Source organism: Chelonoidis abingdonii, chromosome 5, assembly GCF_003597395.2.
Source record: "Chelonoidis abingdonii isolate Lonesome George chromosome 5, CheloAbing_2.0, whole genome shotgun sequence".
Taxonomy (NCBI): Eukaryota; Metazoa; Chordata; order Testudines; family Testudinidae; genus Chelonoidis; species Chelonoidis abingdonii.
In genome coordinates, this window is record NC_133773.1 from 12,158,376 (window position 1) to 12,180,475 (window position 22,100).

At 44.7% G+C, this 22,100-nt stretch overlaps 1 protein-coding gene across 1 annotated transcript; it reads right to left on the reverse strand.

The window, feature by feature from the left end:
- Window positions 1–9,113: 9,113 nt before the first annotated feature.
- Window positions 9,114–21,111, reverse strand: EREG (epiregulin). The gene is made up of 5 exons (XM_032762319.2): window positions 20,954–21,111; window positions 12,864–12,950; window positions 12,178–12,301; window positions 11,209–11,355; window positions 9,114–9,624 (listed from the first exon to the last, which is right to left on the reverse strand). Exons 1-5 carry the CDS (start codon window positions 21,003–21,005, stop codon window positions 9,534–9,536), a joined length of 501 nt encoding a protein of 166 aa, XP_032618210.1. The 5' UTR covers window positions 21,006–21,111; the 3' UTR covers window positions 9,114–9,533.
- Between the last annotated feature and the right edge of the window lie 989 nt (window positions 21,112–22,100).

Genomic DNA, 22,100 nt, shown 5'->3' on the forward strand with positions numbered 1-22,100 from the left:
GTCATCATGAGAGGACAGTGTAGCCTCCGTAACTGATCAAAATCTCTTGATAGGTGTCTAGTGCACGGTGGCTTCCTGCGGAAAGAACATGGTCAACAGTGAATCGGTTGGCAGCGGTTCTTAATAAGGGTGCAGTCCATTACTCTGGTCCTGCTCCAGCAAAGCACCAGAGCTCATACTTAACTTTCTGTGAGGAGTCTTATTGCAGTTCATGGAAAGTGCCATATGCTTAAAGTTTAGCATGTGCTTAAGCGCTTTGCTGGATTGGGACCGGCATGCTCAGCACTTTGCAGGAGCGACCCCTAGATAACCTTGTTCAGATCGCCTGGTGTAAGACCTAGCTGGGAATGTGAGGAGTATGGCTGGACATCTCTTGCTAGACGCTTAAGATGGGATTTTCAAAAGCACTCAGCCTTGGTCCAGCTCCACTTCCATTTCAGTCAGCAGGGGTTTTACCCCTGACGTCCGTGGGAGAAGACTTACACCAAAGCTGAATGCATTTGAAATGCCCATGCTCTTGCCATGGGAGGTATGCCACGATGTTTAAAAGTGACTGGTGATTTGAGGGGCCCAACTTGAGAGCTATGGAAGAGGCCTGGTTTTCAGAGGGTAGGTGCCTAGCACTTTTTGAAAAGCCATCCTCTTTAAAGAGTCTCAAGTTGCCACCCAACATTTTGAAGATCTTGACTGTGATTATTTAGAGCAACACAAGTTTGCCTCCTGATATATTTTTGCTATAGAGCAGAATGATGGACTCAAAAATAACTTACCATAGAACATGGTCATATGGCTCATCCCAAAGATTTCTAGAGGAGAAAGCTGTATACTCTAAGGCTCTGCATAGTCTCTTAGCATAGATGTAGCCTACATCAACAGAAGGAGTTTTTCCTGCTGATGTAGGAACACCACTTCCCCGAACAATGTTGGCTACAGTGACAGAAACATTCTTCCATTGACATAGCTGCGTCTACACTGGGGGTTTTGCTGGCGTAGCTATGTTGCTAGTGGTGGCCATGCTGATATAACCTTTAAGCATAGACTAAGTCTTAATTCCACCTACAGGAAGAGATCAGACTACAAAAGAGCAGTATAAAACTTAAAAGCTACATTTTCAAAGTGGAATGTGTGACATTAGCAATTTGCATATTGATTCTGGGCATTTTTGGTGGCTTGCAATGCCCCTTTACCGTGCAAGCTGCAGAGGAAAGTTAATTGGACAGAAACAAGAAGCCCATAAGATTGAAATAATCGGATGGGAATGGTGCAATCTCTAACTATGAATGGGCCACAGATTCAGCTTTAAAAGCGCATCTGCAAACAACTTTCCACAGAGGCACAACCCCCAAAATGCTGAAATTAGGCAAATTCATGCATCCCAGAATTCTGCTGCTACCTGAAAACATACTCTGGTTGCCCTTGGTACTAGAAACTGAGAGATGCAAACACCTCCCTACCTGAAAACAGCAGAGTGGTTGTTTTTAAAGATACTCTGCCAGGAAATGGAATAATTTGTTTGAGATCCAGGACATAGAGAGCAAGTTCATTTCTGGAGCACGGGCCGAAAGGCCAAGGATCTTCTTCCTAAACCACAGAGGAACAAACAATTCAGAGGGATCAGCTGGATGATTAATCAAAAAGTAAATGTTTACCCAGAATTACCCCATAGAGTAGATGATGGCTGGACTGCCCTATGGCTGGACTGCTCTTGCTGTGACAGGGGGAAGACTCCAAGAGGACATTCGCCTTCACGAGGATTCCTCCACATCCTTCCACCAGGGGCTCAGGTTTGCTCTCCACATGGCAGAGCAATGGGACCCACCTCCAGTGCCTGGGCCAACTGCATGCAGGCCCAATGGCTCGCTGTAGCTTTGTTCTCCAGGCAGGTCTTCCCAGCCCAGCAGTGTGGCTCAGAGGGAACCATGCTACAGGCCTGCCCTGGGCTCCAAGGCCATATCTTAGAAGGGGATCCTGGCTCCCAGCGGGCACCATGGAAAACATAATACAGCCCTAAGGATATTATCTTTCCTGAGTAAGGCTGACTGGGCTGGAGAGGGCCAACATGTGACTCCCCCCCAGTCCTGGCCCAGCCTTCCCACTGCTCTCCTCCTCCTGCTGTGCATTCACCTCCCATCGACAGAGGCGCTAGCACAGGGCTCAGGGATAGGGCTGAGGACTTGGCTGAGCCACCCTTCCACATGGGAATGGGGAGATCTACGTTTGGAGGGTTCCTTCTGGGCACAGCTCTCCTTTACTCCCCCACGCTCAGAACGGGATATAACCGTGGCCTTTCCATTTGCACAGGGCCACTGTTTTCTTAATCTGTGTGAGGGGCTGCAAGGTGGCCAAGGGGTTTCACATGCACCAGACATTTGGTCTGCTCATAAAGCTTAGAAAGTGCATCAGGATCCGCCCAAGCTACCCTCCAAGACACACCAGCTGGCCTCTCCCCTGGCACAGACCATTCTTGATGCTATTCTGAACATCAGCTCATACCCAGCAATGTAACATTAAAAAGGGAGAAAAACAATTTCCCTTCAGGTGCCACCAACTACACGTATCCCTTTGCAACCCTCCCACCCAACCAGTGAGGTCCCAAATTCCTATAGTAGCACTCACTGGTTTTATCATTCTGGGTACTTGCTGGTGGACTGGGATGCTAAATGTCTCCCAGCAGATGTTGTGCCAAGTGTCCAGGGGCATACGGACAGTGACTGTTACATTCTCAGATGAGCTCTAGCAGATCATTTCAAAATGGGTGAGATTGCAGGAAACCAGCTCTGAAAATCAGGTATGTCATTTGCTGCAGTTTCCAGCCTCTGTTCAAGAGAAGCTGGGATTCGGGGTAGCAGTGGTCTTGTGGGTCAATTCTTAGAAGCAGTCAGTTTGGTTGCACAGCTTAACCAACTGCTGTTAGGCCTTCTGTATTGTGGCCAATGAAGTTACAGAGAGACAGAGAGACAGAAAGCTCTATTAGTAAAATGTGGAGGCGCTTGGTCTTGCTTAAACAGTTGTAATTAAATTGAGGTCATGATACATAATGCATGATGAGATCATTGTAGAACTATTATATACTTCAAAGTAGAGCTGAGCAAAATTCTGAATTTCCATCCTTGGGAAATTCTCACATTCCAACTTTTGTTTTTCTTCTGGAGTGGAACAAAAGATTGAAATTTCAAAATATCCTGCGGAACAGAAATTCCAAAAAAAATTCTGTTTGGAAATGTTGCGACATTTCATGTCAGAATTCAAAACTGGAAGCATTTCAGTTTGTTGGAGGGATTTGGAAGCATTCCTTTCAAGTCATTGCAACATTAAACTGCATTGTCCGTGAGGCAATGCGTTATGAGACTAGCAGTTCCAGCCCCCATTCTCTCCTATGGCTAGACTACATCTTCCATAATACATCCAGAATCACATGACTCCCAGAATGCACCACACAGGAAACTCCGCATTGCAATATGGCAGATGTAGTCCTCCAAGGAGAATGGGGGCCAGGACTAAAAATCCCATAAAACATTGTACAATAGGGGAATGCAGTTTAATTGTTTGTTTTTTTTAACTGATTTGGAACAAAATGTTTTGGGTCAGTTAAACCATTGATATATTCCGATTCAAGCCAAACCAGCCCCAAATAAACATACTTCATTTGATTTTCCTGACAAAGCCAGACATTTGTGGAAGCTGCATTTTCCTTCAGAAAATTCCCAACCAGTTTTATTGCAAATGAAAAGTACCGCATCCTTGGCTATGGAGCTACTGGCTTGACTTGTTTCAGGATGAAGTGCATCGCAGAGTGCATGCGGAGATGAATCTGCCGAGGCAGTGGCAGAGCTGGAATTCAGTGAGTCAGCACAAGGTGATGAGATGGGAAATCATGGCCTTGGCAGAGCGAGTGCAGCACCCCAGGGAAGTAGAGAAGAAGGGAGATGTCTGGTATTGGTGACAAGGAGTCTGGTGCCCTAGATACCAGCATTCCTCCAGTGACTGCATACAGCTCAGCATTTGCCTGGCTGCTAAGCAAACAAGGAGAAGCAACTGCGGATTGGGTCAGGATTTAAAATCCATTACATATTCTCCTGCTCTTTCAGAAATTGATCCAAAGGGGTTATTATTCGAGACTGACGACATTTAGATCAGGATAGAAACTGTCCAGAAGTTTAGGAGTGATGGGAGCCAAGGTGCTGGTTGAGGATCATCACTAATTATTACAGCTTCCACTAAGAGCAAAAGCTATCAAAGTGATTGTTTAAATTAACCCTTTCCCTGAGCCAATCTCCAGCTAGTGTAAATCGATGCAGACCAACTGAGAATCTGACCTCACGTGTTTAAATACGTCCAGCCTGGTGACTACAGCGTCGGAGCAGAACTCGGGAGACCTGGGTCTATTCCTGGCTTTGCCACTGGCCTGCTGGGTGGCCCTGGGCAAGCCACTTCATCTCTGTGCCTTGGACTTCCCATTTGTAAAGTGAGGATAATGATATTGGCTTCTTTTGTGAAGTGCTTTGAGATCTATGGATGGGAAGCGCTAGGTAAGAACTGGGTAGGAGTATTAACTTGCTGAAAAGTTTCCTTTGGGACTTAAGCTTTCCACATTTGGTCTCATCATTTCAGACCAAAGAGCACTGTTTTTGGAGTGCGGGGCAAAGGGGAAGGGGAATGAAGAGAAGAAAGCCCACTGTTTGGAGTTCAGCGAGGATGTTGTGAGATGTTCACTACCCTCAATTCCTAGTCTCGCTGTCTCTTTCTCTCTCTCATCATTTAATCCCGCTCCCATCTGCTCTGTACCTCAGTTGTGTCCAGCTCCCTTATACACGCCCAGCTGCTTGGTTCCCTTCTTCTGTGGATCCACTATCTTCTCCACTGTCTTGGTGGATGTTCATCTCCCAGTGGCCCCATTGGCTGACAGCTCCAATCGCTGAGGTTCAGTTCCTCTTTCTTCTTCCAGTGATGTAGCAGCAGCATCTGGTGGAGGCGGCTAAGCTGGTTTCTCTTCCTCTTTCCAACTGTTTTTACAGCTGTCCAGGCTTTTCTCTGTAAGGAAGTACCTGACAATAGGGCCACAGAAGCAGCTGGAGGAGGGGGAAAAAGAGCCAGCATCATGTGACCTTCCACCTTTCTGTGGTCCACTAGCAAATGCTTCATAGGCCACAGTCGGAGAACCACTGCCCCATATCATAATTAAATCTGGACTATAAAAAGCTTGGTAGCATTTGGACAGTTGATGCCTTCAGATTGATGGTTGAGAAGGATTGGACTGGCATCATTCCAGGCAGCGTATAGAGATTTCCCAATGTTTTTGAGCTGTCCTAAGAATTTGCACCACCATTGTGTTTTGATCTCTGGGTTTACTGAGAAAGCTTTAATCATACAGAACGGAATTATATAATGGGAGTGCTTGGCTAATTTAGGGTTGGCGCCAGCTCCATTACATTAATTATGGCTATTTGTGCAAGACCAAATTCTTCTATAGTTACTGAGGGAGTTCTTTCTTTATTGATTTCATCCATTTCTTTTTAACTAAAGTTCAATAAAAAAGCAACTGCTCCAGGTTTAATGGAGCAGAGGTTTGGCATTCTTTGCACCATCTCAACTTTTTTTATTCAAATATATTTCGACCCAGGGTCCACATGTCTTCAAATTCATATACTTTCTTTCTACTCCAGTAAGTTCTCCTTTCTTTGGCTGCTAACTCAGCCAGGTTCAAATACCATGGCTCTATTCTGGGCATAAGCGGATGCTTCCATTTTTGTAAAATCCTGTGCTTGTTGATCAGTGCAGCCCTCAAGAACTAGTCTTTGTTAATAAAAAGACCCGCCCATTACTGCCATTCAAATCAATTAACCTAGCAACAAGTCCAGCCCTGCTCAGTGGAGCTACACCAGTTTACACCAGCTGAGGATCTGGGACCAAATGCCCATACACCCCAATATAGTGACAATTATCAAGGAAAGTTCACACACAAAAGCCAATTCATTCTCACCTGAAGGCCACCACAAGACTCCATGCACCACTTAAACCCTCCTATATAAGAGATGTATATATGGTCCTATTTGTGCTGGTGAACTGTGTTGGCACCAGGGGGCTACTACCCCTGAATGGATCTTTAATGGCTCCCAATGGAGCAGATTACTGTCATACCAGTGAAAGAGCTCCACAGTAATAATCTTGCATACACTGCATTTTATTTGAGAAGGAATCAAATCGACGGTAAAAGGTTACATTAAGCACATAACTCCTATGTTAGACATTAAGAACTATACGTTACATTCCCGTTAACGAGTCTCTCTTTCACAAAGATACACAAACAGGCCCTGCGCTAGCCTCACACGGTTCCTGCTTGGCAAACAGAGATGGTGGTTACCAATTCTGTGGATTTCTTCTTCCCTCCAGGTCTGGTCTCCTCAGCCCTCTGGTCTGTCTCGGATTCCCTTGAGGTGAGGCCTTGGCTGCCTGGAAACCCCTCTGGTCACAGGCCTACTTGAGCCCACGGTGCAGAGTTTGGGCTACTCTGTCCAGCAGTGTTACTTCTTTAAGCGTTAATTAAGGAATTCCCTCCAACAGTAATTTGTTTTATTTTTATACTTTTTCCTCAAAGGGATTACATCTTAAAAGCATGCCCAGTGGGCGTGTGGCTACTAATTTTTACCTGGTTAGTACTTTCAGAGGAGACTGCAGAGTGGTGCCAACTGAACATTACCCCACATTCCCTCCCTTATCAATCATTCACTTCAGCCCCCTGCGTGATGTCCTCAAACAGGCTTCAGCCCATGCTCCACTCAGGATGTTCTTCACACGTTGTTTGCTTTCAAGTGGACATATTTGCTGACCCAAAGATCAGTATTGATCATACACGCAGCATGGAGCCAGTCAGTTTCACCTCTGGCATCTGCCTGATGCTAAGAGAAAGATTCTGCTCCCAGAATCTTCTTTCACAGTTCAGTCGTCAAGCCACGTTCTCGCACCATTCAGTCAGTACAGCCACACCAACTTGGCACCATCCCAACAAATTGCATTCTGGGTCTCTGTTAAGGATTTCAAGCTACCTGAAGCTACTGGTTACTAATGTAAAAGTCTGGCAAATTTTGGCCTAAACGGTTTGCAAAAGTGTCACTAATATTCGCCATTAATTATGTATTAAAATTATTTTTGCTTTGCTAACTCCTGTTGTGTCCTCTGCCTGTACTGAGCTTTGTGAAAAAGGAAAACCCAGTTTGGTAGCACCCCATCCCCTTTTTCGGTTCTTAATTCCACTCCTGCCTTGTTCCAGAGAAGAACAGAAGTTTGGCAGTGAGGTCCAGTCATGGTTGGCAGTCCAGTGTAGTCATTGTCACCCCTGCTTTGAGTCCACCTGCCAGAAGAAGACGTGGGCAGCAACGCCAACATACAATGGGACTAAGTTTGTTCCCCATAAGATTTCGCTTCCACAAAGACATCATTGGGTTTAGGAAGCTATAGCTCAGCTTGAAGACGACTTTTGGGCCATCTGCTGCATCACGCAGCAGAGGGCAACAGAGGAACGCAACATGCACAGCCATTTTGAGTGGTCAGTGGGACCCTGTCAAGACTGAATCCCCTCTGTCACTCCAAGTGCAGAAGGTTGGGGCCCGCAAGGATTTTAAAAATTAATACTGGCCACTCCAGGCTTGTATTAAACTCCCAAGGTTACAGCTTTTCTCTGACTTGGCTTGGTGAACGCTGCCACCATCCAAATGCAAAAAACCTCTTTAGCCCCAGGAAGCAGCACTTGGGAATTCCTCCCTATGGGGTACCCTCAAGCCCCTTCAGCTCTCTGCCCCCCTTCAGGGAAGAGCAAAGAAAGAAAACAGAGGAAATTAGCTGTGGCTACCAGCTAATCAAACATGCACAAACCTTTTAGAACACCAAAAATCGAATCCTGTTCTTAAAAGAGGTAAATGTTATTAAAAACAAAAAGGAAAAAATTACATCTGGAATTCTTTGCTAGATCTTAAAAGAGCAATTCCAAAAATCAAGCACCCAAAATAGCTTTCTTGGGGGTTCAGCTTAAAGGTTACAAGCATCAGGGGTTAGCACAGAGGAGATCCACAAGCCAAAATAAAAAAAATAAACCTGATTGTGTCCAACTAAACATTCCCTATCCAAATAATTTCTTCTAGGGATGGAAGATGAATGTTCATACCTGGTTCAAGCAGAGAACAGACCAAGAGGGATTTTACAGCTAACTGGTTGGCTGGGTATCCTCAGAAGGGAGCTACTGCCCCCCTTCTCCCCATGTATCATAGACCCAGTAGCAACACACCATGCTTCACCAGTGGCCATTCAGCCACCAGCTGTGCCTTATCTGTACTGGTGGGGGCAGGGGGGAGTGGGGAGGCATGTCTGGTCACAGGAAGAGAAGAGCCGGTGGTAGCCTCCATATGTGGGATGTACATGGGGTGGGGGGAACGGACACATACAGGGACAAATTGCCTTGCTACAGCCACCTCTCCACACCTTTAACCCGTGTGGCTCAGACTTTCCAGTGCTCAGCTGGAAGTTTTGACTATGCCTGCTAACCCTTCCCTGTGTGGACAAGGCCTATCCGGCAGCAGGTCTGAGGCTAACAAAACAGTTGCCTGTCGGTCCCAAAATGCAAATGGAGTTGTTGTAAGAGATCATTCCTGAGTCAGGGAATGTGTGACTTAAATATTCCGAATAAGACAACAGTCCTCACTGTGTATATAAATGATTGTGGTACTGATTGGTTAATTTACAATCTCCCCTAATTAAGTGTCAGCAAGTAGCCTGCCTAGAATAGTGAGAGAACGTCTTATACTCCTTACTTTCCCACATGGGTGTCAAAATTGTGCCAATTGCAAGGCCTTCGCTGAAAGCTGAATATTAGACCTCAGTTTAGTTTTTGTGAAAACCCCCTGCATAGGTATGCAACAGGATACAAATATATGACAATACACCCCCACCTACAAACTAGCAATCAACATCTGTCTGATTAGAGGCGCAGCTTTTCCCAGGGCCAGAGGTACTTTCCGTGTGTTCATGTCTGATTATCTGAAACGTCCCTGAAGGCTAGTGGATGGATCAGGTAAGCTGCCTGCCGTTGTTACACATCAGTATACAACAGGAGATACACCACATTCATTCAACCCCATTTAGAAGATTTAATTTTAAGAAGCAGAAGTACATTCATTATGTTCACATGAACAAATAAAAAATTGTATTTCTTTTTTAAACAAAGTATTTTGGTAGACCAGCTATTACTGGCAAAAAGCTTACGTTTCTTACAAAAATATATATCTGTATATATACCTCTAAGTAGGATTATATTTTTTCTCCACATTGCATAGTATTAAATATTCAACAATAAAATAAAAAAAATAAAAATAAAAAAAGATTCAAATATTTATACTAAAAAAAATCCATTTTTGACCTGTATATTGATTCTGAGCAATACAAATTAAAATTGTTTTGTTTAGAATGTATAAATATTAATAAGGTTTAATATTAAATAGCTGTGAGCTGACAAATCCTTGGTCTGTGTGTGTTTCTCTCCCCCTTCACGAGGGAAGCAGCGCTGGGTTCTTCTCATGGACATCAACCTCCTTGTATTCTTGGTTGTTGGCTTGCCTCTCCTTCTTGTTTTGGTACCTGGAAATATGAAGGTCAGAGAGGTTGTTAAACCATTGCCTCCAGAGAAAAAACAATGAAACACATAACTGTGCCTGAAAGAAAAGGCTACTTAGCAGCACTAGCACTTATTCCACTTCTCCATAGAAGCTTCCATCCTACAAGGTTGCTGAGCAAAAAACTTCCCTGTTCAACAAAGTACATAAGCACTTTCTTAAATCCCATAAAGAGCTGGATTTCTGCTGGCTGGCTAGAGCTTATGTTCAACAACTGAACCAAGAAAATCACCAGCTAACCATAGACCTGAATTTTAAACCACAGCAGATACAACACGCCTCCAGCAGAAGTATTGACCTTTAGGGGGGTTGTTTTCTTTTTCTAAGTTTGGTTAGTAAAGGGACGCCTCCATCTTAGTATTCTTGCCCTTGGAATTTTTTGGAACTCCAGCACATTGCTAGAAATGAGGGGGTGTGCACACGTGCACACAAAGAACCCACAGAATTTAACTGCAAACATCACCCAGAGGCTAGGTAAGACACCAACAGGAGCCCAAGATTAAACAATCTTGCTATTTGAAAGATCACATATTACACATTAGAAGTTGTGTATTTAATGCTGAGAAATCATGTTATCTTCCCCTACGCTATTCCTTTGAATTTTAAAGCACAACAAATTAGGTCGTCTTGAGTTACATTGGAACACTTCATATAATCCTAGGGAAAGAGGAAGAGACTTGCTGTCACTTAACCACCCATAGTTTGGGGAGGCTGCCTGAACTGGCTTCAGAGTTATGGTCTTCAACCCAGGAGTGATGTGAACCTCCCTCTCTCAGCCATTCTGCAGTATATATAAAAATACCAATTGGCCTGGAGATGGAGAACCTTGACTGCTAAACAAACATCCCATGCTCCCAACCTAGATAGCTTATTAAAGAACAATTGGTTTAATGGTTATGGTTGGACTAACCTAGTAATTAGATGAAGGTGGTTATTTGATATTAACCCCCTTTTATTCTTTTTGCTTATTTATTTCGATTAATCTAAAGTGGAAACCTGACTGGTCTGGATGTTTCATCACCAGGAGTCAGAACCGGAGACTGAGCTAAGTCTGTGATTCATCTAGTGGTGATTCCATAGAAGTGCCCCTAGAGTCCTCACAGAGAAGGGTGAGCCCACACTTCCTGCTGTCCGGATTGTGGGCATGACCCCAGATGGTTTTCATTCTAGTTTCTCTCTCTATTCGGTGGATAGAGCTGTGCCCGAGGAATACAGGTGCATTGTTTGAATGAGTGCTAGTCATGATGTCAACAATGTTTCATACATTTTAGCAAAAAACACAAAGTTTCATTTACTATCATGTAGCCAAAGCAAACTTAATTAATCTGCCCTTTTCAAAAGTAGTTAAGTAAATAAGTGCAGCGTAGTAAGCGTGCACGGTATCCAAAAAACTTAATGTAATCAAACAGAAAAATATATACATAAATCTCAATGTGACTTCTTTGTGAACACCTCATCTGACATCTTCTTAAAACCAAAGCTTCTTACCCTAGCTGGAGAAGCTGAGTCAAATTTTAAGAGCACACAGTAAAATAAGAGAGTGCCTTACCATTTGTAGAAGTAGTATGTTGCAACCGAGACTGCAATGAGGAAAAATAGGATTAAAATAATGGTCAGTGCCAAATATTCTTTGCTCAGGTGCTGTTTGAGCAGTTCCGAATGCACACATCGAACCCCGGAGAAGCCTACATCACACCTGAAAAAACAATGGAAGTCACTGTTAAAGAAAAATGTACTGTGCTGGTTTGAAACCCAATGTCAGTATGGATGATTATGGATGGGGAAGCTCTGGAAAATTTCCTGCAGAGAACAATCATGCAATGGCACATGCAAGACCAGATGATCTAACAGCCCTTTTCCATTTCTAATTGCTAGGATTGAATTGGTTTCTCAATAAACCCCACTGCTCTAGCATCTCTGGGAAGAGGGTAATGGCTTCATAAGATATCCAGGATCTTATCCTACAGAGTCATGCAGAGGCAAAGCTCATAAAGAAACAATGGGCTGTTTTGCCCAAACCAGACTTGGGAAGTCAGATGCTGTATGTAGAAGTTGTCGGACACATTTTCCTCTCTCTTGCACTGGTGTAAATCCAGAGAGTTACTCCTCATTTACACCAGCATAAGTGGCCTACACGTTGCCCCAGCAATTGACCAATGACTATTTTAAGATCTATAATAATGGGCCATCCTATGTGCACTTGCCATTATTTTGGTTTTTCCCTCTCAGGTCCCAATTCAGCAAGATATTTAAGCATGTGCCTAAGTTTATGCACACGCATAGTCCAATTGACTGCAGTCAGTTCATGAATTCGAGTCCCACTGAAGTCAAGGGGATTACTCATATGCTTAAATACCTTGATGCATCAGGGCCCTAAATTGCTTTTGATTTTCATGTGACAGAGTCTGAAAGAAGGTGAAAGGAGAGATCAAAGCCAGTTTACGAATTGCATGTAATTCATGTTTGCACTCTAACTCAGGGAGAAATGCAAAATGGCATTCTACAAATTTCCTCTTACCTGCAGTAATGCTCATCTAAATCCACAAGGTACATGCACTGTCCGTGGAAGCAGTAGTCTTGCATTTCAGCCTTGCATTTGGCTATCCCGACTTGAGCCACCCGCGGGCTATTCTCCGTCTGAACTGGAAGCAGATTTGGTTAATGTTTCGTTAGTCTTTTTTCCAATCATTGTGCCTGCTCAGGGTTTCTCTGTACCATTTGCATTTATTCTTATCAAACCTAGGCTAGGGCTGAAATTTTCAAAGCCAATTCCCGTTAAAATAAACAGGGATTAGGCAGCCAAACCCTTGAGATGGGCTTTGAAAATCCCATCCTGATTGTTTTTTCTATTGGGAATTCTGAACACAAGACACAAGAGTAGCTATATCAGTGGATACTGTACCACAGTGAATTGTTTTCTGAGGCCTAATTATTTAACACTTTTGGTTTCATAAAACGCAGTAGAGACTCAGGGTTGGATCCTGCCAGATGCTTAGTACCTTTTGGAACTCTTCTGAGCCCCAGAACCTTGCAGGCCCTAAAATATTAACTCACTTTGTTTCTAAAAATGTGGCTTCTAATTTATGGGCCATTTTTTCAAAAGCGCTCAACTCCCGCTGAGAAAAATGGGAATTGCCAGACGCTGAAGACTTTTGCTGGACGGGCCACGTTTTTAAAGAGGCAGAGTTAAAATATCGTACTTACTCAGCGCTGTTGTACAGTTTTCCATTTCATTTGGTTCACATAACGGGATCACTGTTGTGCCAAAGACAGCTTGCAAGAGATAAAAGCCTATGGGACAGACAAATAACAAAAATTCCTCTTAATGGCACAAAGAAAAGCGGCACTGAAGGAATCTCTTCTAGTATTTGGAGTTTGAGAGAGTTTCTTTCTAGAGTTTAATCACAATCTCAACATAAGCCTACTAATATAGCCAGAGAATAGATACAGGTATGGTCCTTAGGCTCAACCAATCCAAACACAAATACTAAAATGCAATAATCAATAATAAAACCACAGTGTTAAAGGTGTATGGCCCCAATTCAGCAAAGTACATAGTGATAGGAATAGGGATTAATGTAAGCCTGTGTTTAACTGCTAGGTTCAGTAGGGATGAATTTAAGTATGTGCTTAAATGCTTTGTTGAACTGGGGTTCTATGAATGAGAAGGGCAGCAGGATTTGACCCATGCTCTGACTGCAGTCTTAGTGGTATGAACCTCATGGACATGCAGCCTGACTATGGAAAAACACTTAAGCACATGCTGAAATCCCATGGACTTCAATGGGACTTAAGCACGTGCTTAGACATTTTGCTGAACTGGGACTATGGATCTCACACTGATCGAACTAAGTACCAAATGCCGCGCTGGGATATACATACTCCATTGAGGCAACAGGAATGCATCACACAACATTTGCACCCAAAATATGAGAAAGTTCACGTCTTCGCTGCCATTTACCGTTTAAAGTTTTGGCTGATCTCCTAAATAAATTTGTTTTTAAAGGCTAGGCTCCCGTTCCCAGGGCTTGATCAACTGAAGTTAATGGGGAGACTAATCTTGTTAGAGCTCGTAAACCAAGCAAGATCGATTTTGGTCAATAACTGAAGTTTTAAAAGGAAACCCCAGATGCTGCGGGAAGTGTTGGTGATTCAGCAGATGGCACTCTTTCTGCTGACTCAGAATTGAACCAACACCCTACTCTGGGGCTTAGGGGACACCATCTGCTCAGATGATGCCTGGGTGAAAGCTGGTCACTAAGGGTTTGATTTTGTATACCACACACGGTTATCATGCCTGAGCCCACAAAGAAAGTATTTGCTCATTCAAGTGGCTAGTTAGATACTTACCTGGCCATCTATGCACATAAAAATCCCATTTGTGCATGCAATCACATGTAGGGGGGGATTATCAGTGTTGCCTAAGGAAGTCAGGCACTCAGCCACCACTGAACATGAATGGGTGTTAGGCACCTAACTTTCTTCAGTGCCTTAGAAAATTCCAGCTGTATTTGCATGTGTATTGCTTTGTGAACCATTTAGAAATAGGAACAAGATCCCAGGAAAAGTATCACTCGTCTGTCTCTGTAGTTTAAACGGGGTATACCTCCCTTCAGTTCACCTCCAGAAAGCCACATAGTGCAGTACTGCTGACACGGAATGGCTGTTGCATCTACATAGCAGAGGTGGCCACGTTATAGCAGTGAGGGGAAATCCTAGAGACAGTTTGTAAAGCACTCTGACATCTTTTGAGTTATAAGGTGCTGCCCACGTACAGATTTCAGGTGGTCTGTGGAATGTGCATCCCTGCACAGGTTTCTATACTAATCCTTCCAAATATTCGGAAGTCCCGTGATGAATAAGCAATCTTTGCCCCAACTGGTCATGAAATCCGCTTTGCTAACACTTTTGCTGTGGTCACAAGCTAACCCGCTCATGAACTGTTTAACTGTCAGCCCCATTCCATTGCAGTCTGTAATTTCTGTCTTTGCCTTTGGGCTGCTAGCATCTTTCGACTTGTCAGGTCATGCGTGCCTAATGAAGGGAGCGTGCCCTTGTAATTTCTCGAGCCTCCTTTTTATTAAACTTCCAGTTATTAGAAAGTTTTGTTATGTTTCAGCCACGTCAGTTCCAGAATGATTATGGACTTCCTGCTGCCACTCCATTTTATACTAATTGCTAATTCGCTTCCCTGTTCTACTTCATGTCAGTTAACAGGGCTTTTCTAAGTCCTATGTATTTACCGTTAACCGTGGAGTTGTATCAATTCTGTCCCTCTTAAAATATATATTTGTCCCTTTCTATTCCGAAACACAATATTTTAATGAAAAAATTAGACTATTCCTCCATTTACATCTTCAGCTAGTATAACTAGTGTCATGGGAAAAGTGGGCATAGATACCTATCTTCCCAGAGGCGGGAAAAAGCCATTAGAACAGTGTTATGTCACAGGAAAACAAAGTTGTTTGTTTTTTGTTTTTTGTTTTTTAAGATTAAAAATATTCCAAATCAATAAAAAATGTAAATCCTGCCAGTATTATTCAGCCAAAACGCCCGTTGAGTGAGATGGGAGCAGGGAAGGGCTCCAGGTGGGTTTCCTTTATGAGTGGGTTTTTCAAAGGCACTGTGTGTTGGCCATTGACTTCAATGGAATCATTTGACTGAGTGGAGCAGAATTAGCCACAGCACTTTTGACAAAAAAAACCCTCTCCTCCCTCCCCCCCCCCCAAAACCCCTGACCTTCCGAATGAATTCCCATTTAGGAACAAAAAGCCAGATCATCAGCTGGCATCAATGTTGTGCGTTTATTGCAGTATAGCTATGTTTATTTACACCAGTTGAAGACCTGGGCCAAAACACAGACCAAATCCTGAGCTTCTTCCCCAAGTAAATCTCTCCCTGAATGGGAGGTTTACCTGTACGAGATCCTTGACTCATAATGCTTGCTCCTGGGAGTTGGGTATTGATGCTGAGATTTTCAAGAGTGCTCGACATTGGCCTAACTCTGCTGCCATTGAAATCCAAGGTAGTGAGTAGGGTGTTCATAAGCACCCCACTCACACTACTGCACCACAAGGTAATGTTGAATGTATACGTTTTGAAGCAGGCATCTCTCCAATACACAGTACCCCAACTCTCATCTCACTTACACCCACAAAAATTCTGTGAATGTAAGACCAGCTTCACCTGTTTCACAGAATCTCTGGAGACTAGCACAAGCCAAATTCTGCCTTATAGGTTCACACAGACAACCCCACTGATGCCAAGGGGGGCTGTGCATATGTACTGGAAAGCAGAATTTAACCCAAGAGGCTCCAGATCCTTTGTAGACATTAGGCTCTGTTTGCTGAATAGGAAAAATAATAGGTATGATTCTGATCTCATTTACACTACTGTAAATCCAGAATGACTCTGCTAAAATTGAGCTTTCCGATGGATTTACACCAGTGTAAATGAGATCAAAACCTGGCCTTACTAAAAACCCTAACTAAAGAGTGGGAAATCCCTATATGTGCAAAAGCCGCAACTTCCTTTAGTCCTGAATGATGTACCAAGTGTCTCATAGAAACACTTCTCTTCAATGTGGCCCAGTACTATACGTCCTGAGACTGTGAACACGTGCATATTTAAGCAACAGAGAGACAAAATAAGCCACCAGTGTCAGACCCCAGACTAAAACTTGTCACATTCCGCCTATGCAGAATAGCTGATGGGTTCCTTCATTAGACGACTGCAGATAGGCGGAGGAAATAGGTTCATTACAAAAGCACAACATGGCAAGTACATTTTCAAATACACTTTTGTATCTTCTGGCATTCGGACAAAATTCTCCTCCCCAATCTGCACCGAGGATCTTTGTTGCACATTCTGGCCTTTTCCCATGCATGTAATTCCCAATGACGTCAATGGGAGTGCAAAGGAGATCCGGGGTGCGAATGAGGGATCTGAATTGTAGATCAAAGTGGAGAGCCTTTCCCATAATGATTACCTGCTGGCGGCTGTTCATTTCACAACACGCGTGTGTCTATTGCTGCTATGGTGAGCGTCAAATGGGAAAGGTGGGGCCCTGTTTGTATTAATTCCTTGATCAGTAAGCAAATACTGTTATCTTGTACTGCAGAGTGTAGTGAGATGGTGGGTATTTATTCCTGGTTCACTGGAATGTTACTTTTACACTTATTGCTGCCTGGCTGGAATGTAAATGGAATGCTTTTCCTGCTTTACAAAAGGTTAGCATTGTCATACTTGCAGGCTGCCTTACAGGAATCTTACTGCTGTTGACTAAGTGTGGGGTGAAGAGAATCAGACCAAGGGTGGAATACCAGAGATTTTCCATAATACCCGTGCAATACGCAACAACTACCAAGAGTTGTCAGTATGGTCTTAGGTAAACGTAATTCTAATATATTCCAATTACAATCATCCTGATTCTCAGTTATTTACGTCGCATCCGTCCAGCAAATTTAAACCTAATTTAAGGCAATATAGGTCAATCTTTTTATTTTTGAAACGTTTCTCAGATGTCATTTTGTCACTTTCAGGTTTTACTAGTCATCAGTACTATACTAATTGAACATGGAGGAGCATTTCTGACCATGGTTAGCCAGGTCACATCCTCACGTTTCAGTACAGTACAAGAGAAAGCTATGCACACAGAAATCACTGTGTGCCCCTGACTCAGCTGTGCAAGTTCCAAACGTACATGTGTAAATCAGGTAGTTGTGTAGGCACAGCTAGTATTTGGCGGCATAAGTTAGGCAGGCACAAATGAGTGTGTTTTACTACTAAGTTCTGGGCCATGCTGTGTAGCAGTTTGTTCACAGAAGGCATAATTCAACTAATTGCTTTATTTCACTTGCAACTTGATCTTACACCCATTGAAATCAATGGCAAAACTGACTTTGACTTCAAAAGGGGGCAGGATTGGGCCTATTAAAAGTAACTATTTTATAATGTCCACACCTAGGATGTGCTGTCCGAATTCCTCCCTGTGCACCTCTGGGAAAGTGTTTTTGGGAAAAGTTTCCACTGTCAGTGGAACATGTTAATTTATATGATAACTAGCACATTTACATATCATTACATTTGGATGTAGATTAGTGCTGATGAGCTAATATTTTAATTCAGTGCAATTTGGTGCATCTTTAAGTGGGGATTACGGGCAATCAAATGGAGGGCATTATCACCGTGACGCTAGCAGATCAAGTGCCAGCTCATGTCAACGTCACCTGGCCTCACTGAACGCATAGTTGCCTGGGTCATCTCGGTGTTCACATTGTCAACATAGATATTAGAGTTATAAGAATGTGCTTAACCTTTATGGAGTGCTTGTGGGATGCTCCATGTTATAGCTGTATCCCATGTTATAAGGTAATGTTTAAGAGTTTGTTCTGTAACTATGAACACGTTTGCCAAGACTGTAAAGCCACACAGTCAGGACAGACGCATTACCAAATGTGAAATAACCCCTCTTGTGGTTATCTCCTCCCCAACAAAAAAAGGCCTGTAGACACTATAGAATGTGGAGCATCAGTAGACAAGGGACTTTGTTGATTGCTTCCCCATGTCTCTGAAGAGGGTAGTGCACGAGCCCTCATCCCATCCCAGCATGAATGCTGGGGAAGGGGAAAAAATCCCCATCAAGAAGGAATTATTATCCTGATGCTGCTTGAAGTCTGAGAGGTGAAGATTTCTAAGCATAAACAAGGGGTCCCCAGCTGTTTAGCTTGGGTTAGCCCTAAAGGACATAGAAAGCTTGCATATTATCGCAGCTACTATCTTTCAGAACCCGAGTCTCTCTCATTTGTGCGCATGTTTACCTGCTTTAACCTTGTAAATAATGTTTCTTTTTCCTAGTTAATACATCTTTAGTTAGTTTTTTACAGGACTGGCTACAAGTGTTGTAGGAAAAAATGAGCGTTTATTGCAGGGCTGCCCAATCAATGCTAATGATTCCTTTCCAGGTTTACCTTCTGGAACACAATTTCACCTTTACATTAGTGCTCTAAATCAGCTGAGGAATCATTCAAGAGGTTTAAAGATTCTGGACCAAAACTCCTTAAATCACCAAGGGACAGACTATCAGACCCATAGGCTCATCAAGTAGCACCTTACTTCTACAAACAGCATCAAGGACTGATGGGGAGAATCTCTGGGGGTAAGGAACTATTCAGCATGAACAAAAGGATCACCATGTAGCCCACAGTAATTTCTCTAAATAGTTTATACGATTCTGCCACGAAAGAGACTAGGGCTTAAGAGTGGCTACAGGAAAAACACATCCCCTCCAAAACTAGAGCATATTTTTCTTTCATAGGCCTGAGTGAAATACTCTGACTTGTAGCGAGTAGCACCTTACTTCCACTGAAGTCAATGGATCCATTTGTAGAGTAACGCACAATTCAACTCAATTTAACGTGGCATATCACACTCTGGCCCTCTGCGAGTAAGGGTGGTCAAATCTAGCCTTTTACGCATGCCAAAAGAGACACAGGTTCACAGATATTTGCACAACACATTTCAATGTCATCCTTGTGCTGGAAACAGTCGATGCCCAGATTACAAAGGCCATGGCCTTATTTGTAATGTGTTGGCAACTAAAATGGTTGTATAATAGCTGGAATGCAAAATGGCACGGAAGAAAATGTGGAAAACCGAAACTGATGAGCTCATGCTGAAATAGGCTTGGCAGATGGTGAAACACCTGCACTGTAATTAAGTGCTGCAATGAAGTGGTTAAGCACCTTTGCGAAGGCTCAAAAGCACTAGACCTTTGGTAACAATGGAATTCTGTTATTTAATGTCAATTAACAACCCATTGTAGACATTAAAAGTAGACTTTGGAATTACAGAGCAATGAATGGCATTTTCAAACACTTTGGGCTCAATTCTGCCCTCAGATACCTGGGCACAACTCCCACTGGGCCTGATTGTGATCTTCCTTGCCCAAAGTCAAGTTATGCACTTAGCTGGTCAGTTTGCAGCAATAAGCCTGGGTTACCACTACCATTGCCCAGCAAAGGTGCAGTACAAACATTTGTTTTTGCTCCATCAACATGGATCCCGGCTCTATACATGCACAGTTTAGGCTCCCAAGGCTTTGCCAAACTTTCACACATACACTAAATTTATTACTGAAATGCACCACACTGAAAAGGTGAAGAATCTAGACATCAGGGGAAACGGGTCACCGTTTTATTAGCAGAAGGCAGGGCTTTACCTTTCAGTCTGTCCTGGGAAAAAACACCCATTGAGGACACTGCGAGTTAAAGACTGCAGGGTCTTCTCGGAATGGGATGATGATTACACCATATTTAGAGAGCGGGATCCCACAGTCCTTACAGACGCAAAGCTCTCATTGAGGTCAATGGGAGTTTTGAGATTTTAAAAGCCCAGCTTGCTGCTCAGATCCCAAGAAATAGAGAGATGAGGTGGGTGGAGAAACATCTTTTAGTGGACCAACCTCTGTTAATGGGAGAGAGAGAGAGAAGCTTTGCAGTCCAAATTGGTCTAATAGAAGATCTTTCCTCAGGAGGAGGAATAACTCAGTGGTTTGAGCATTGGCCTGCTAAACCCAGAGTTTTAAGTTCAGTCCTTGAGGGGGGTCACTTAGGGATCTGGGGCAAAAGCAGTCCTTGGTCCTGCTAGTGAAGGCAGGGGGGCTGGACTCAATGACCTTTCAAGGTCTGTTCCAGCTCTATCTCCACATATTAAACCACCTCTCTCTAATAACCTGGGACCAACAGGGCTACAGCTACCCTGCATACAGGAAATAACAGAACTGTTTCCTCCCCTAAAGGGATTAATATTTTCTAAAACCATTAGGTGGTTGAAAACAAGCGAGAACTTGTGGACAACTACCAGGGCCAGCTCGGATACCCTCCCCTGTCACCTTACTGCCCAAGCCCTGCCGCTGCTTTCCATGGAGCCAGTCTCGGATCCAGACCAGTGCGGGTGAAATGCTGCCCTACACTTGCTAAAGCCTTTCCAGAAACCAGCGAGGCCTGCAAGACGGAACCTGCCCTTTGCGGTTTCCCCACGGCCGCACTGCGGAGCCCGGCCGCCTGAGTCACTAGGAGCTTCCCGGCCGCCTGGCACGCGATGGAAAGGAAGCGCCGAGCAGGTGCCTGCTGGAAGGACACGCAGAGGCTTGTCATGTCCCTTCCTGCCTCCCGGGTGCCACGCTGCACCTGTGCCCCTCTCCCACGCGTGACAGCGGAACACGCAGGGCACCTGCAGCTGCTCCAAGCCCCAGCCCCGGGGGCATGTCACGCGCCGGGGAGCGCCCCGCTTACCCAGGCAAAGCAGCGCGCTCCGCATCCTCGGGGGGCAGCCGCCGGCGTCCATCCCGCTCCGCTCCGGATCCCGGGCTGGCGCTGCACCTGGCGGCCGCTGAGCTAAGGAGAGTAGCAGCGGCCGGCTCAGTGGGCAGCGACAGGTTGGATGCAGCCCTGGCCGCCGCCGCCTCGCCCTTTATACCCTGCCGGGGAGGAGGTGGCTGGGCGGCGGAACCTGCGGGCTTGGAGTCCCAGGTGACGAAATCCCGGTCCCGGCCCCCCGGGGAGGATTGCTCCAGAGAGCCAGCTCCGGCCGGGGAATCCCTCCGCCCCCGGCTTCCCTCCCTCCCTGCCTCGCCGGAGCGAGAGCGCCCCGGGCCAGACCCCCAGCGGCGGGAGGGAGAGATCCCGGCCCCGCTCCAACGCGACATCCCCCTGCTGCTGCCGCCGCTGCTGGGGTGCCGAGAACCAGCCCCCTGCTGCTGCTGCTGCTGCTGCTGCTGCCCAAGGGAGGAACTGCTGGCGGGAGGGCAGGAAGGAAACAAAAGCTTCCAAGGGTTGGAAATCAACAGGCCAAATTCTGCTCTCAGTTACCCTGCGGTAGATCTGGAGTAACCCCACCTCCCCAGGCAATGGATTTATTCCGGATTTACACCGTGGGAAATGAAAGCGGCCCCCTCCTCAGGTGGGTGGCTGCAATTCTGCTCCAAGGCCCCTGTCCTTCTGGAGAGACTCCAGGGGCTTCCATGAAGTTGCTCTCACTTTACACCGGTATTGCTCCGGGTAAGAATGGACTTGGGATGTCCTTGGTCTCTGCAAGAATCAGCCCAGTCAGTGCTTAGTTTGTGCTACAGCTGAGCTTGGCAGTTCATAGCCCTGGCAGCTCTGGGGCTGCATTTGTTATGAATGCAAAAATATTGCTTGAGCCCCAGCACCTCTTTCATTATAAAGTAGAGCACTAAATACAGTGGAAACATTGGATCTGCCATTGTTTATTCTACTCCAGCAGGTCACTGCAGCAGTGACCTATACCTGGTGCTGGAGAGAGGAGCCCAGACTTCCCACCTTGCACCTCACCCATTGCACAGCCCTGTACTGGGGTGGTGGACAAGGAATTCCTTCCTGACCCTTGTCATCAGAGGCCCTGAAGCATGTGGGTTGATTG